Source organism: Coturnix japonica, chromosome 13 (assembly GCF_054131305.1).
Source record: "Coturnix japonica strain WE chromosome 13, WE-NBRP24, whole genome shotgun sequence".
In the NCBI taxonomy this organism is placed as follows: domain Eukaryota; kingdom Metazoa; phylum Chordata; class Aves; order Galliformes; family Phasianidae; genus Coturnix; species Coturnix japonica.
The window spans coordinates 10,820,067-10,834,731 of record NC_140675.1 but is presented as its reverse complement, the minus strand read 5'-3'; the positions used below and the strand labels follow the sequence as shown (position 1 = coordinate 10,834,731).

General features: G+C 42.4%; 1 protein-coding gene across 4 annotated transcripts in view; it reads left to right on the top strand.

Annotated features, from left to right (window-relative positions):
• MAD1L1 (mitotic arrest deficient 1 like 1) overlaps positions 1-14,665 on the top strand; it is a 307,536-nt gene that overhangs the window by 37,773 nt on the left and 255,098 nt on the right. The window contains exon 11 of one of the 4 annotated variants that reach the window (XM_085514632.1): positions 5,017-5,707. The exons of the other annotated variants lie outside the window; for them this stretch is intronic. Within the exon in view, the coding sequence (XP_085370758.1) occupies positions 5,017-5,032 (16 nt within the window). The 3' untranslated portion in view covers positions 5,033-5,707. Of the gene's footprint in view, positions 1-5,016; positions 5,708-14,665 lie in introns of those variants that run through there. 4 annotated transcript variants of the gene reach the window in all.

Below are 14,665 nucleotides of genomic sequence, written 5' to 3'. Positions count from 1 at the left end.
CTGCTGTGAAATAGGGCCTGCTCATATACTCAACAGTATAGTGTTGTGTCTGAAAAGTCTCTTCTTGGCTGGGATGTCTAAGTCAGTTGATTGTATCTGCCTGTGGAATCTGTTCAGCCCTGTTGCTTGTTTAACAGTTTCCCATCCGGATCATGGCAGCACCACTGTGTGTTGTCTTCAGACCGTTATTATGGAGATCTTTATTGTGTATTTTCTTTTTAATATACTGTGTTTGTCCTTAGGCATTTGTGGACTGTGGTGTTGTGTGGTAAGGGGGGGAACTCTGTACTGACTTTGGGGGGAGGGAAGGTAGAGAAGGGTTCTGGTTATGAATATTCTTCCTAATACCAAAGCTTTATCACTCGTACAAGAGACCTGCTGTTGGCTGCGTCTAATCAACACAAAAAATGAACCGCCTTGTCTTTTTTAGCTGCGTAAGGCAAAAAGAAAAACCCCAAACTTGTCATAAATCAGCCAGCCCCCCTCCCCACCAAAAAGCAGCTTTCTTTTGCTGCTCTCCAAGTTAAATGACTAATGTGCATAATTTATTTGAGCATCTGTGCTAAAAACTTGCATACCAAGTTTGAGTTCAATGTGATCAACAATGGCGAAAATTAGGATTTATCATGGAAATGCTGACGGATGTGAACATGTGTAGGCTAAACCGGTGCCTGACAAACCTTCTTATTGTGCGATGCTAATGGTGAAACGCGGGTGGGTTTTTTTCCCCCCTGCTGTAATTGCATCCCCCCTCCCTCCCCTCTGTCTGCTTAATTTTCCCCTTTTCAAACGTGGTGAGTTTAGCTGTGCTTCGGATTTGGACCCGTATCCTTTTTTTCCTCTGCAGTCTGCACAAACCCTCCTGAGTGGTGCAGCAATACTGAGTGGGGAACAGAAGGTGGTGCCGACAGCATTGCTCTGCTCTCTGCCTCCCCTCCTCCCTCTGCCTGCGCAGCCGGGCTGCTGTCACCAGCCTTATAAATTCTGGAGCCAATTAGCTAAAAAACCTTGCGAGTGGAAAGGGAGGGAAGAAAAAGCTGCAGGATGGCTCGATGTGGATGCGACTGCCTCAAGCTCTTCCCTGGAGAGCTCAGATGGGGCCTCGCGCCGCAGCTCGAGGTGTGGGGCTGCTCTGGGAGGGAGTAGTTGGTTTGGAGGAGTTGAGTATAGGGAAAAGAAGTGAGGCTTCCTTGGAAGCTGTGCTGATGGCAAAGGCCTGCTGCCAGGTGCTGCAGGGATCCCCAAGGGCTGCTTGGGCCTGGGCAGGACACTGTGCTGGTTTCTCCACCTTTATCCGGCAGCCTCCTGTTGAAGCCAGTTTCTTTTCTTCATTTCCTTGTTCCATCCTAATTCCTTCTCTGTATGTTTTTAACCAAAGGTTGGCATCTAATTCACTTGTAGTTTTAGTGGTGACCTCAGGTATTTTTAATACTTGGTTGCACCAGAAGGTCCAGATCTGATGTCTGGAAAAGGCCCATTGGGGCTGCGTGGTTGGGCTTTGAAACTGGGCTTTATAAGAGTACAGATTGGTGATCTAACAACACATAATTTCCTTTCTGTCATATTTTATGCATGTACTGTGGCTTTTTTGCACGTTTTCAATATTTAAAACAACGTTCACATATTCATAAGTTGTAAAATATGTTCTCACTGTTAAGATGTGGAAATTAGTTTTATAAGAAACAACAACAACAAAACCTCCAACTTTCCTTTTATCCAAGCAATGGAAATCCAATTCTTGTGGGTGAAATAACCACTGAAAAGGCTTTTTGTTTCTCAGCCAGACAAAGCTTTTGAAATATTTATGGCAATAAAGCAAAATGTGTCCCTTTCTGGTTGTACAAATAAGGGATTATCAGATCTAGCCTATGACATTTGCAATCCATGGAGTCCGAAGTATATAATACAAATAGAGTGTGTGTTTTAAGGAAGTACCATGATGGTTTTTGTGTTATTGTTTTGGAGAGGCTGCTGACAAAGTATTGCATATCCATGGATCAGACAAATGCAAGAAATGCCTCTTTTTCTGCAGCTCACAATGCAGGTAAACGCTGCCATCAAGGTGGTGCATTAACTGACTCTTAGAAGCCAAATGCGTGTTGCTTATGATGATGCATCTTTATCTTCTAAAAGAGCAAGACTGCAGTCACTTGTGTAACTGGGAACATGGAGCGGTGCTGCTCGCATCCCTTTCAGCTGAAGGAGTCTGACTCCTCTGCCATCGAGGATATAATAGCAACACGAGCTGTCTGGCTGCATTACTCTCCCAGTTTACTGAGTGAATTTGCTCATCTGGGTCTCATGCCATGGTTTTTTGTTCTGTGAGTCTTGTACTGGTGTAAGAATTGGAGCTGGTTGAAATCAGAGTGCATTTTCATCATCCAGCAAATCAAGGTTTGTAGGGAGAAGCAATACCTTTCATTAGGCTAGCTGATAAGATTAGAAGAAAAGATGTGTTTGGGCACAGGGCCAGTGCTCAGATCTGATACAGATGCAGAAGCCTTCAGGCTTAATACGGGTTGAGAACAATTGCTCTGAGTTTAACTTGATTAGACAACTTGAGAAAGAAGGTAGCGGGCACGTGCAGGATGGAGGGGATGTCAGAAGAGGTGAAGAAAATGCTGTTAGCATCTATGAGAAACACTCTTAAGTTGTTCTGATGCACGATCAGGTGTATGTACTTTGACAACACATTAATAGTATGAACTTCTTCCGTGTAGAAGGAGCTTAGAAGAAGATACAGTGTCGTGTTTTTGCTGGAGGTATATACCAATAAATACTGTGATTCACTGACTCAGCACTAATATGTCTGACTTGCACATAAAGGACTAGAGCTTCAATTTTATATTGACCAAAAATATTATTTTCTGTACCATCAATAAAATCATTTTATCATGTTGTTTGACTTATCTTCCCTGGGCAGTCAGCTACAGCAGCGAGTCTGAACCTGCTGTTACAGTGACTGTTGAATGAGTTTAGCTTCATTTGTCCAAATGTGTTCTATGATAAAGCTTTCCTGTTTCCTGAGATTTAGTATTTCTGCTGCTGGTTCTTATGGGTACAGTAGGGTATATATCAAGATAACTGGGGGCAAAGTGTTGCCTAAAAAATGCATGTTCTTAAGCTAATTACACTTTATATTGCCAATGACCGTTTGGAAGCCTTTTATTTGCATGGATTGTGGATGCCTCCAAAGAAAATGCCTTTATACATGGAGAAAATGCACTCCAGTCATCTCCTCTAACCAGAATACAGGTCTGCTGTGTAGAATGTGCTGCTTTCTGAAAGAACCTCATAGAGTGGCTCTTCTGAATGGCTGGAGAAGAGGAACATCTGGACTGGGTCATCTTACAGGGGTCCCTCTTGAAGGTGGGAGTTCTGTGTATAAATGATGGCATGGGGACATTCTGGAACTTACAGAACAAGTATTCATTAATATTTTAAGTCAGAGAAAACTTGAAATTCATGCCAGGTCCCTTGGGAAATTTGTGGCTCGGTGGCAAACTTGTGGATGAGAACGTGAGCCTTGTTTCAAATGCTCTTGTAGGTATAAAGCAGACATCTCTCGGTTCTTGCAAGATTTTAATTTGGATTTTTTTTTTTCCCCTTTGTCTTAAGATAACTCACTGCTTCCTTAAATTAATGCAGCTGTTCTTGAATGAAATATAGGAGAGACGGTGAAGCTTCAGTAGTTTTTCTTTCTCCGTCCTTGGAGACTTTTGTCCAGCTCTTGAATGAGAAATGAAAGAGAGAAGGGTAGGAGCAGCTCTCGTGGATGCTGTAGCTGTCATTGAAGCTGGCAGAAGTTACAGTGTCCTTCTCCTTGTAAACCCAGCAGTCCTGGTCAGACATCATCAGACTTCATTGGTTTTGATGTTTTAAAAATAAAGTGAGTGGCTTTGATTGACATCTTTTGTTAACGTGTACAGACCTCAAAGAAGTTCCTGGTGTCAGTAAAGAACTGAATCCAGTCAAGGAGTCAGTGCAGGTGCTTCCACATTTGATCAGTCAGGCTACTTTTTTGGTTGCTTTTTTTCCCCAAAGTTCCTTCCACTCCAGCTTTGTTGCTTTGAAGAGAGATAAGACCAGCATTGTCTCCACTGTGAGACATTAACCTGTATTCTAGGAATGTGCCCAGTTTAGAACAGTGCTGGGGACTCATGAATTTGAATCCCCAAATAAGGTGTTTTTTATTAAGCATGCCTCCAAATGTAAAAACTGATTGTAACAGAGACAAAGCGACTGTATCCAGTCCACTTCCTTTTGGTTCAGAATCTTTCTAACCAACCACCCAAATCACCACCTGTCTAGAAAAAGGTGTTTGTTATTATTTAAGAGGGAAGCCACTACTCTGACTTACACTGACACAGAAGCCATTTATGTGTTCTCATTCTGGGATTTATAGAGCCGTGTGCTCCTGGCTGTGTCAGAAGAGGATTACATGCAGGTCAGGTTGGGGTGCAGGAAATTTCAGAGCAATAGGAGTAAGGCAAGGCAGGCAAAACAGGATTTCTAAAGCTTTTCTTTCTAGGAGGAGGCTGATGCTGGAGTGGCTGCATAGTTCCACCTGGCCCTGGATAGATCCTCTCTGAAGCCTGATAAAGTGCTATTTATGCTGTTTCAAGGTGTGTAAGGGCATGGGTTGCTGCTTATGGTGTCTGATGTGGTGCTTTTGTAAAACACTGCAGCTATATAAGGGAAGCAGGACCAGGAGCTGAGGGGCCAGTGTTAAGACTGAAGTGTTCAAAGCAAGTGTGCCTTCAGAAGCAGCTGAAGCTCAAAACTTGTATGGCATTGAGCAAGTGAGAGATCTGTCCTGGCTTGTGGAAATGATAATGAACAAGGAATGTGCTCAAGCTTATTAAAACCTGTCTGCTGCTGCTTGTGCAGAAGTGCTGTTCTTACCATTGGCAGCTCCTAAAACGTTTTTGCCTGTAACTCAAACTCAGGTGTTGTCATTCTGCTTCATGCCATCATGTTATAAAGTCAATTTGTTGTGTTTTTTGTTTCCATCAGCTCTGTATCCCACTGATGAAGCAGCATCCCAAGAAAGCTGCGGGAGTCCTCCAGAGTGGTGGGAGAACTCAGCAGTTCAGTGGCTCTGGGATAGACGACTGTGATGCCCTGCCATAGGCTTCTGCATGCTGTGTGCACGTAGGAGCAACAGAGGATGGGAGCACTTGTGAGAGCAGTTTAGGTTTTGTACCTAAGAATCTGTCACAACAACTTGAGTTTCACATCAGTGTGAATTTACTGTTTTGCCTCACGTGTTGTTATGGCAGATAATGTGAATAAGAGAGTAGGTAAGATGGGGAGGAATGCAGAAGAGCAACCTGAAAATCATCTTCTAACTCCATCTTCTGCAGAAAAGGGGTGGAGTGTGAAGAGAGAAAGCACATCACTACAGCAAAGCCAGCTGCAGCTGAGCGAAGCCTGATACAGGAGATGAGTAAATCATCAATATTTCAGATTGCTGCTTTTATAAACAAATGTTAGAAAGCGAGAACGAAAACCCGAGGAAACAACACTGAAGAGTGAATCTCTCTGTGTTAATGTCCCTCGAGTCCCTGGCTGGTAGGAGGAAAGGTTGTTTGAATTTTAAATGGATTTAAATTCCTTTTCATTTTGTGGTCCTTGCTGTTCTGTGTATATTGTCCCTGGGAAGTGAGCAGAGAATAAAACTCCTGTGTTTTTATGCTTGGCTGATTTTTAGTGTTCCCCTGTATTTTTTTCAGCTGTAAACATTGCAGACTTTATTACATTTAAACTGGTTTTAATGTAGTAGGTCATAAAACCTAAGAAAGGAGAGGTGGCGTCCACTGCAGGTGTTTTTAGTGCAGAGAAGGTGCTTGGCAGTCACTGAAAGGCTGAAACACCGGGATCATCAACTTAGTGAAGACAGTTCAGAAATGAGAAACCTGTCACAGCTGAGAAGGCTTTTTTTTAACAATGAAATTCCTCCTTCTCCTTTCATCTGAGAAGCTGGTTCATGCTTTGAGGCATCAAATCTGAAGAGAGAAGAGAGGCTGCTACATAACAAAGGTTCAGCAAGTTCTATGTGTGTAGCAATACGGCGTAGTTGCATATTTGTATATTGTATGTTATAGCTGAGGCTCTTTGGAACTGACTGCTCCTGCGTAACCAGGAGTGTGGAAAGGACCTTCACTGTGAATTCTGAGCTGTGAGGGACATGTGTGTGTCAGTGCTATTCCTGCAAGCTTTAGGCCAGCAATGAGGGCTCTGTTGCTTTTCCACGTGGAGCCAAATGATGACAACTGCTTGCTTGTGCCTTCCTACCTTACTTCTGATGCAAAAGCCCTTCTTAGAGGAGGGGTACATGAGTGTCAGTAGATCATGGGCTCTGCCCAAGCCAGGGCTGAGTTACGAATGTTGGAATTATGAGCAATTCAGCTCTTTCTATTAATTATGGTTAGTTTTCCTGCTGTGATGTGTATAATCCATGCTTTAAAGATTTCATCCCTCTGCTTCAGGAAGTCAGTTACCTCCCCTGCGCTGTAAAACTAAAATAGCTTGAAGAGAGATAGTTATTGGTGTGTGGTTTCATGGGTATATTTGACATTTCTTAACTGTTGAATATATGGCTTTGAAACTTCCCTCGGAGAGGGGAAAGCTTGGTCTCTCTGATCTCCGTGTGGGTCAGAACTTCATTTAATACCTCTTGACATTAAAACTGTTTAAGAGAACTGGTGCTTGTGCGGTTTTCTGTTAGTTTAATTCACCAATTTCACCACAGCTTAGAGGATATTAAATGTTTATGGGAAACATTTATGATGATTTCTGTGAGTGCCAACTTCCAGCTAATGGGTGTCACAAACTTTTATCTCTTAGCAGCGACTTTGAACCAAGCTGAGCCTTCAGCACAGAGACAGAACCACAGAGGGGAGCTGGAGGTGGACCAATCCTTCTTGGAGTCTTTACCATATTAGAACAGGGACTGTTTGCTTTGCTGCTGCTTTAAAACAGAAAGCAGAACAACAAAACTTAATCCATCCCAAGTATTGAAAGGATTCCTTTAGTAGCAGTTGGTTAACATGTTTCAAAACTGACCCTCGATTATTTAGCAAGGCAATTAGAGCTTTTAGTGTTTTTCTGGACCATTGTGCCTGGGACTGCTTAAAGCCTGGTGAGGAGAGATGAGGCTTGAGTTAAACCCAGGTGTGTATAAAAGGCATGAAAATAATGTCTTATCTTGCCAAAGTACATACTGCATTGAGTTAATGTATTTTACTGCTCCACAGTCACAGATTTCTCTCAGGCTCTTTTCTTCTTTGTCTTTAATTTGTATTCACATTTTCATCTTCCTCTTTTTCCCATTCCTTTTTTTTGCCCTTTTGTTGTTTTTAGCTGCAATACCTTATACAATCTCTTTGAAATAAACTGTATCTCATATAGAAATTACCAGCAGGGAGACCATTGGATGAGAAGTAGCGTTCTTTTCTCTGCTGTGCTGGGTAATGATTTCCTGCTTCCAGGAGCAGGAGATTAAAATTCTGGGGAGAGGATTTGCCCCCTTCCTCACACAGCAAGGCCCTGTGCCAGGGCTCAATCATTTCCTCTGTAGCAGCAGGAGCAGAGGTAATGTGATGCTGTGGTCATTCAATCAGTGGTAGAAATGCTTTAATCTCTTCTATTCTGTCTGATAAACGCTTTCTTCTTTGTTATGAATTGCAGATTTCTGGTGTTCCTATTGTTGCAGGGATTGGGGAAGAAAAGAGATCATCCTGTCCAGTTAAGTGTTCAGAGAAGATGCATTCCTTTATTCCCAGAGATACTTTGAGATTTACTTAAAGTGCAGTTGTGGGAAGGGCAGAAAAAGCATAGGAAAGAAGGTGGCACGTCTGTTAAATCACACCACAGCTTGTAGTTTTCTTAATGGAGTCAACTTGTATTCAGCAAGTGACTTTTATTTGGAGTCAGAGCAGTTTCTGCTTCAGCGTGTGGCCTTTGCTGAGAATAATCAGGATGCTCGGTGTTAATTAGGGAGATGAACTTCTGACCAGCGCAGCCACTTCCTTTGTTGTATGAGCCACAGGACAGTGAAGTTGTGGTCGCATCTGATGCCAAGTGAGGCTGAGGCAGCTCCAAGAGCCATCTCCAATTTTGACCTATTTGTTCCCCTTCACTGCAGCAGTTGCACAAAACTGTAATGGATGCGTATCGACTTTGCTGCTTTATTTTGCTCCCTTTGCTATATTGACATGAGTTAATAGGGCAGAAGCAGAAGACAGACGGTGTACAAAGTAGAAAGAGATTTTATGTCAATAGGGATTGTAAGATAAGAAATACAGTATTGAGGGTGAGCTCAAAGAGAGCTAAAAGCTGGCCAGAACCACTCAGTGTGCCTGCAGGAGGAAGGCAGTGACCCAGAGCCATAAACCATTTTTTGGCAGCAAGGTTTTCTTGTGTCCTGTGACACGTTCTGAGATGCTGGTCAATGGATTTTTCTCAGTACTGTCAAATTGCTGGGACTCTGAGGTTGTTGTCTTCTGTAACGCTGTTAGTGTTTTATAATATCAGCTTTACAAGGCTTTGCTTGATTGGTCGATATTATTATTAAAGGAGAGAGCCTCGATTTCTAATGGTAGCACTGGGTCTGTCTGGTCTGATTTGGCCTTGTGAAAAGTGAAAATGAATGTTTCAAGTGAAACTTAAACTTGGAGGTGATTGGAAGTGGATGGAGGAACAAATACTGGTTGAGTTCTGAGCTCACCAAGACTCAGAATGATGTAGTTCATTTAACCTATTTAATAAATGGAGTGTATGCTAGAGAATTTAAAAGCAGGTTAGTGAGAGCTTAATACTGCCTGTATTCTTGGATGAAGAAAAACAGTTTAGGTGTTCTTGTGCTTATTGGCTCAAACAAGCATTTGAGTATATAGTAGTAGCTTGAACAGGTAAATAAATACTCTCATTGGTATCGGGAAACAATTTGAAGACCTTAGAAGTGATGTAGTGCTGCTGTACAGTGCGCTGTCAGAGCCTTGCTTAGCATGGTGCTGAATTATAGAAAAGATACTGCCGTGGGCAAGGAGCAGCCCTGGATAATAAATTACAGCAGGTATTTGGAAACCAGCTAAATATATGTTTGGGGGAAGATGAAAGGAAGCTCTTAGCATCTCTTACAATTATGAAAGAGATTAGTTGTGCTGCCGGCGAAGTTATTTACATGGTTTGACAATGAAGAAATGAGTAGTTTGGTTAATTATTGGAAAGACAGAAATAAATGAGTGTTTAGACCTAGTTAGATTACGCGCGGATACAGGAAAAAGACTGAAAAGGGTGTAGGGAAAGGCCTGTTTGCTTGGACAAGTCCTCAGTTAGCTTTTGTTTGAGAACTATTTGTTGCGTTTTTGAGAGAGAGGGAGATGTTGTTATTTTTGTCTTGTTAATGTTTGTCATCGTAGTTCAGTGTTTGTGGAAAGTGAATGCTGCATACATTTCTAAAGGAGCTTTGCCCAGCTGGGCTCATAAAGCTCTTCTGTTTTTGCACTGGGCCTGGGTGGAACTAGAGCAGGGAGTAATTGTCATTCAGTGCACGGCAGGTTAAACGTGAGAACTGTGCTATGAACTGCTGGTGACACAAGTGGGAGAGTTCACTGGAGGAGATAACATCTTCATTCTCAGGAGAAGGGAAAGAAAGGAAACTTCTTTCTGCTTTGAATGTTGTGCGGTGGTTGTTAAAATGTCTGTGATTAAACATACAGCATATGAGTGTTTGTCTGGATGTTGAGGAGGTAGGAGACGCACTGATGAAGTCTGCAGTTTTGTACGTGGATATCTTGGTGAGGCTCTGCCTGATGCTGGTTTTGAGCTGAGGTCCTGACAGGTCCAACTGAAGGCTGTAGTGACAGTCACCTTTTGGGCTGCCTCTGGTCTCCTGAAAACATTTATTGCTGCTGGGGAGGCAGAGTGTGGAAGGAGTGCTGGGGAAAAGGATAAAAGAAGTAGTGAAGAAGTTGAGAAAGAGGATTCTTCCAGATAATGGTTGGAAATAAGCACAGAAATCCCCATGGACAGCAATCCTCCCAACTGTATGAACTGCTTTTGTAGTAATTAATGTATCTGATTCAATTAATAATTGAGAAATAAAAATGATAAACAAATGTAAATGAAGAAATGGGGGCCTGCGTTGTTCATTTGCTAATGAAATCTTTCTGGAGCTCTCTGTGATCAGGGGAACTGCAGATCAAAGCTTCAGTCATCAGCCACAAGATGGCAAACTGAATACCCCGACTCTTCAAACCTTCTGTGGTTTCTTTTGTTGGTGTGCAAATTGTCTTTGGTGTTTTCTGAAGGAAGATTGATATATTTTGGGTTGATGTGACATATTTTGATACATCGCTGCAGTCTGGAATGCTGCTGTGAAATCTGAACTTACTGTCAGATTTCGTTTTGTCTTCTATTACTATTTGCTGTTTTTTTGCCCACTTGGTCTTTGCCCAGTTATTAATTATTGCTGCCATGTTAGATCCTTTACTAAATAAGTTTAGAATACACATGGTGCTAATTACAAGGATTCATACTGCATTATCTTCATTGTTCTGAATCTTTTCATGAAAGATTCAACACATGGTTTGTGGTAAAGCACAGGAGTTCTTGCAGGCTGTTGGTTGGTGATGCTCAGCAGTAGGGTGTACTTGTCTGCTTCTGTACAGCCCCCAGGTGTTGAGAAGCACTGCATCCCAACCTCTTCACACTCCCCTGGAGGTACTGTGTTCCAGGTTTTGTTTGCTATTAGTGATGTACCCATTTCAAAGGAGTGTCAGGCAGTAGCCAAAATGTTTCCTTCCCTCCCAATTCTTGGTGAATGTAGCTGTTGAATTTTGCTATATTTGAAGAGAAAAAATATTAATAGTAGTTTTTTATTATATCCATAGCGTATTCCAACAATTGATCTGTTGCACATGAAAATTCCCTACAAGAGCAAGGCTTTTACTTGTCAGTTCTTCTCAGTTTAAGCACTGCTCTTGTTCCTCTTGCCCTGAGCTGACACTTGCTCTCTCTGAGCCTGCCCTGTGCTGAGAATCACACTTCAGGTGTACGTGTGTTCAACCTGCTGAGGCTTCATGCCAAGCCTGGGAGTCCTGGGGGAAATGTTGCTCTTTTCACTCTGCCTGCCTGGCAGCAGGCTCTGCTTTTAATGCCGTGCTAGCACAGTCTGGAGGCTTTTGCATTGACTGCATTGTAGCAGGCTTTTTTTTTTCCCTTAGGCTGTCATGGAGGGAAAACTCACTTTTTGGACTAGCTGCATGTGGGAATTAAGTTTGTTCTGTTTGGACAGTAGCTGCCTTTGTCAGCCTCTTGGCTACCTTGGTCAGACTTGAGACCTGGAGAGGTCTTTTAAAGCCGTGAAGCAGCAAGGGAGAGGAGCAAGTGTATGGTTTTCACTTAAGCAAAATGCAAGGACAGCCGGCTTGCCCAATTTAGTTGGAGAGCAGCAAGGAGAAGAGCATGTGCTTTCTTTGCCCACACATTCATAAGTAGCAGAGGATGAGGAGAGAGAGGGGGGAGGTGAGAGAAGAGGAAGCACAGACAATGCTGGGCTGATAAGGGTGATGTGGGAGGGGGTTACTTGACAGGGACAGTTCTGGAGGTATAACAAAAATCCAGAGGAAATACAGCTTAACTAGTTGTTCTGGTCAGTATCTGATGTGATATGTGTGTATGTGATAATTCCTCGTGGATGGAGGGCAGCTGTGTACCAGAGTGTCTCAGCTTCTTTCAATGCTGCATCTAGATTGTGTTCTTGATAGGAAATCGTGATATTTGCTGTCCCAAGAAAAAGCATAAAGAATGTCAAGAGAACTAAAATATGGACAGGTTGAACACACACGAAAGGGAGAAAATTCAGTCATTGAGTGGAAAAATATTTGATCTTTTGGATATACCTATAATTAGATTTGAATGGATTTGATTTCAGTTTTTGCACTGCCTCTGTCCACTAAACCTACATCTGTCTGATTTCTGGTCCATGTTTTATTATTGCCATCCTCACCTCCTGGTATTTTGCAGCCCTTACATTTCTCTCTCTTCTCCAGGGCACTTTGTGGGCTGCTGGGTCCCTTCTTAGCATAGCAGCCTCAGAACTGCTGCTGCCATCAGGCCCTGCCTGCCTGTGTGGTGGGGATGGGAGCTGAAGTGGCTGGGAATCAGAACTGAGCTGAGTGCCAACAGCCAAAAATAAACAGCACTTCTAAATGTTGACTTTTAAAAATCAGTCTCCTTCCTTAAAAATAAGTGTTGAACGCTGCCATGTCTTATGATAAATGGTTGTGTAGTCTTGCATTTATGGCTTTGTTAGATGTCAAATGTAATTTCCTTGTTAAAAACAAGCTGCACAACCGCAGTAATCCAAGCGGTGTGTTTACCTGCGTGTTACAGAAGAGATTGAAATGTTACTTTTGAAGTTCACTTCTACTATCCTACGTAGGGGGGAAATGCACTGAAATGGGAAACCATGGAAATGCCGCTGTTTTTATTCTGCTAATTCTGTTGGAAAACTTCTGGAGGCGGATACACAGAATTCATTCTATTAATCACTTCTACCCAGAACAGCAGTTTATGAAATACAATAAGCACTAAAATTAGATCAGTCCCCAACCAATAAGTTGTACGTCTCACAGCGATGCCTGGGGCAAACAGAAGCCTTAGGAACTGGGAAATGAATGCAGTTCACCCTGATCTTTCCTTTAGTTACTGGAAGATGCTGAGGTTGGACACATGCAGACCTTTGTTTCCTAGAATCCAGCAAGAGGGATGTTTCCAAATACTTTTTATTTTGGAAAGCACACTTACAAAACAATTTTATTTTAAATATGAGAACACTGTAGTATTCAGTCAGTGCTGTAGGCGTGCTGTGCTGTAAGACTGACATTTAAACACTGCTCTCATTAGTGAGCTGGATTTTCCTTGCCCTTATCTAAAGATTCACATTTGATTTGTTTCTTTGGGAGGGAAGTGGGAGTGGGGACGAGTTCGTGTTTTACTCAAGCTGTTTCACCAAAGCTGCTGAGCACTTCCTGCTGAAAGCTGCTGGTTGTGTTTGATGCTGAGAGCAAATGAAAGGTGAGGAAGATGAGGTGTTTCTGCTTGAGAACTTTCCAAGATGGTATGTTGTGTGTCTTGGAAGATGCCGGTGGGCTGCAGCAATCACCTTTCACTTTCATTGGAAGAACAGTCGGCCTCACAAGAGGAGGGAAGGCCCTGTACATTCAGTGCTTGTGTGCATCTCTTCTCCTTTGCAGCTTATGTTTAGTACTGCTTTATAGATTTGAGAGCATTCAGCTTCACCTCTGGGGTGGCTAAGTTGCTGTTTGTTACCTTTGTTACCCTGAGTCCATCAGAGATGACGGGGATCTCTTTACTCATGTTGCTTAGCAAGAACACAAAGTGATTCTTAATTAGTTTGGATTGTAATTTAATTGAAAATGGAGCAAGTATAGGTACAGAAATACAGGTGGCAGAGGAAAACGGGAAGGAGCAGTAACCTTAGCAGAGTAACTGCGGTATGTTTTGAGATGTTTCAGTTGTTTGAAGTGTTGAAATCCTTTATTTAGAAGAGTTATTTTATACATTGGAAGTCTGATTTGGAGTTAAAATAGGGCTAAATAAGTTGGGTTGACAGGTTTGACCGAGCAGTACTGGTTTGGTTTTGATTTTGCACCACTGAAGGATGCAGTTCTTAATTAAAGTGTTCGGTAAATGCTGACTTTTTTTTGGTACCAAAATCTACTTTTCTTTGGTTGAGAGTGTCATGGATGATACACAGCCTCAAAGCCTCTATTTGTATTTCTGGGTGAATAATGATACAGGAGGCACGTGCTTTAGTGCCTTTGTATATTCCCTGGATGTCTGCAGTAGCTCAACTGCATCAGGAGTTGGTGTTCAGCAAACTGAGCCCAGATCAGATCGATACAGCGCAGAAGTTGGAGCTGGATGTAGATGTGGCTCTTGCTCTGTATCAATTTAAAATGCTTTTTTTCTACAGGTACGGATTGCAACGATGCTTTAAATAAATTAGATCAGTTCTCCAATTCAATAGTTGTCCAGCACTTGAAATAGATGGTTCTAGTTTAACCCCTCTGCAGTGATGAAGTATTTTTAATCAGACCTTTAAGAGGTACGATGCGCAGCGTTGCTGCTTCTGTGCCCTCACACCTTTGAGGAATGTTTGTTTATATCAGACATTTTCCTGTTTGTGTGCATTGCTGGCTTATTATTGCAACACAAAGCAATCATACTCTCCACACTTTTAACATAGAGCAACCGCTACAACTGACTGTTCAGCTCTCTGCTGTTAATATTGGGTGCTGAGGAGAACTTAGGGTGCTGTCTGGTATGCAGCTTCATTTATTTAGTTATTCCAGGCTTGTAAACAGATCTGTGTCCTGTGTGGGAGCTCACCTGATGCTCTCGCTTGATCGATTTGTTACTTGCAGGGACACAGAAGCAGGAGATCTATTGATTCCCCTCAGCCAGCTGAACCCACTTTGTAATACACTTAATTGCTCTTTAACAAACTTCCTTTTACCTGATCTAACTTCAGAAAGAACATTCTCTGAACTTGAAGTCATACTTCAGGTGTAATAACGGCAACTCTTCTGCTCCTCGGTTTAGTTATCGCCCCCACTCTGCCATTCACTCC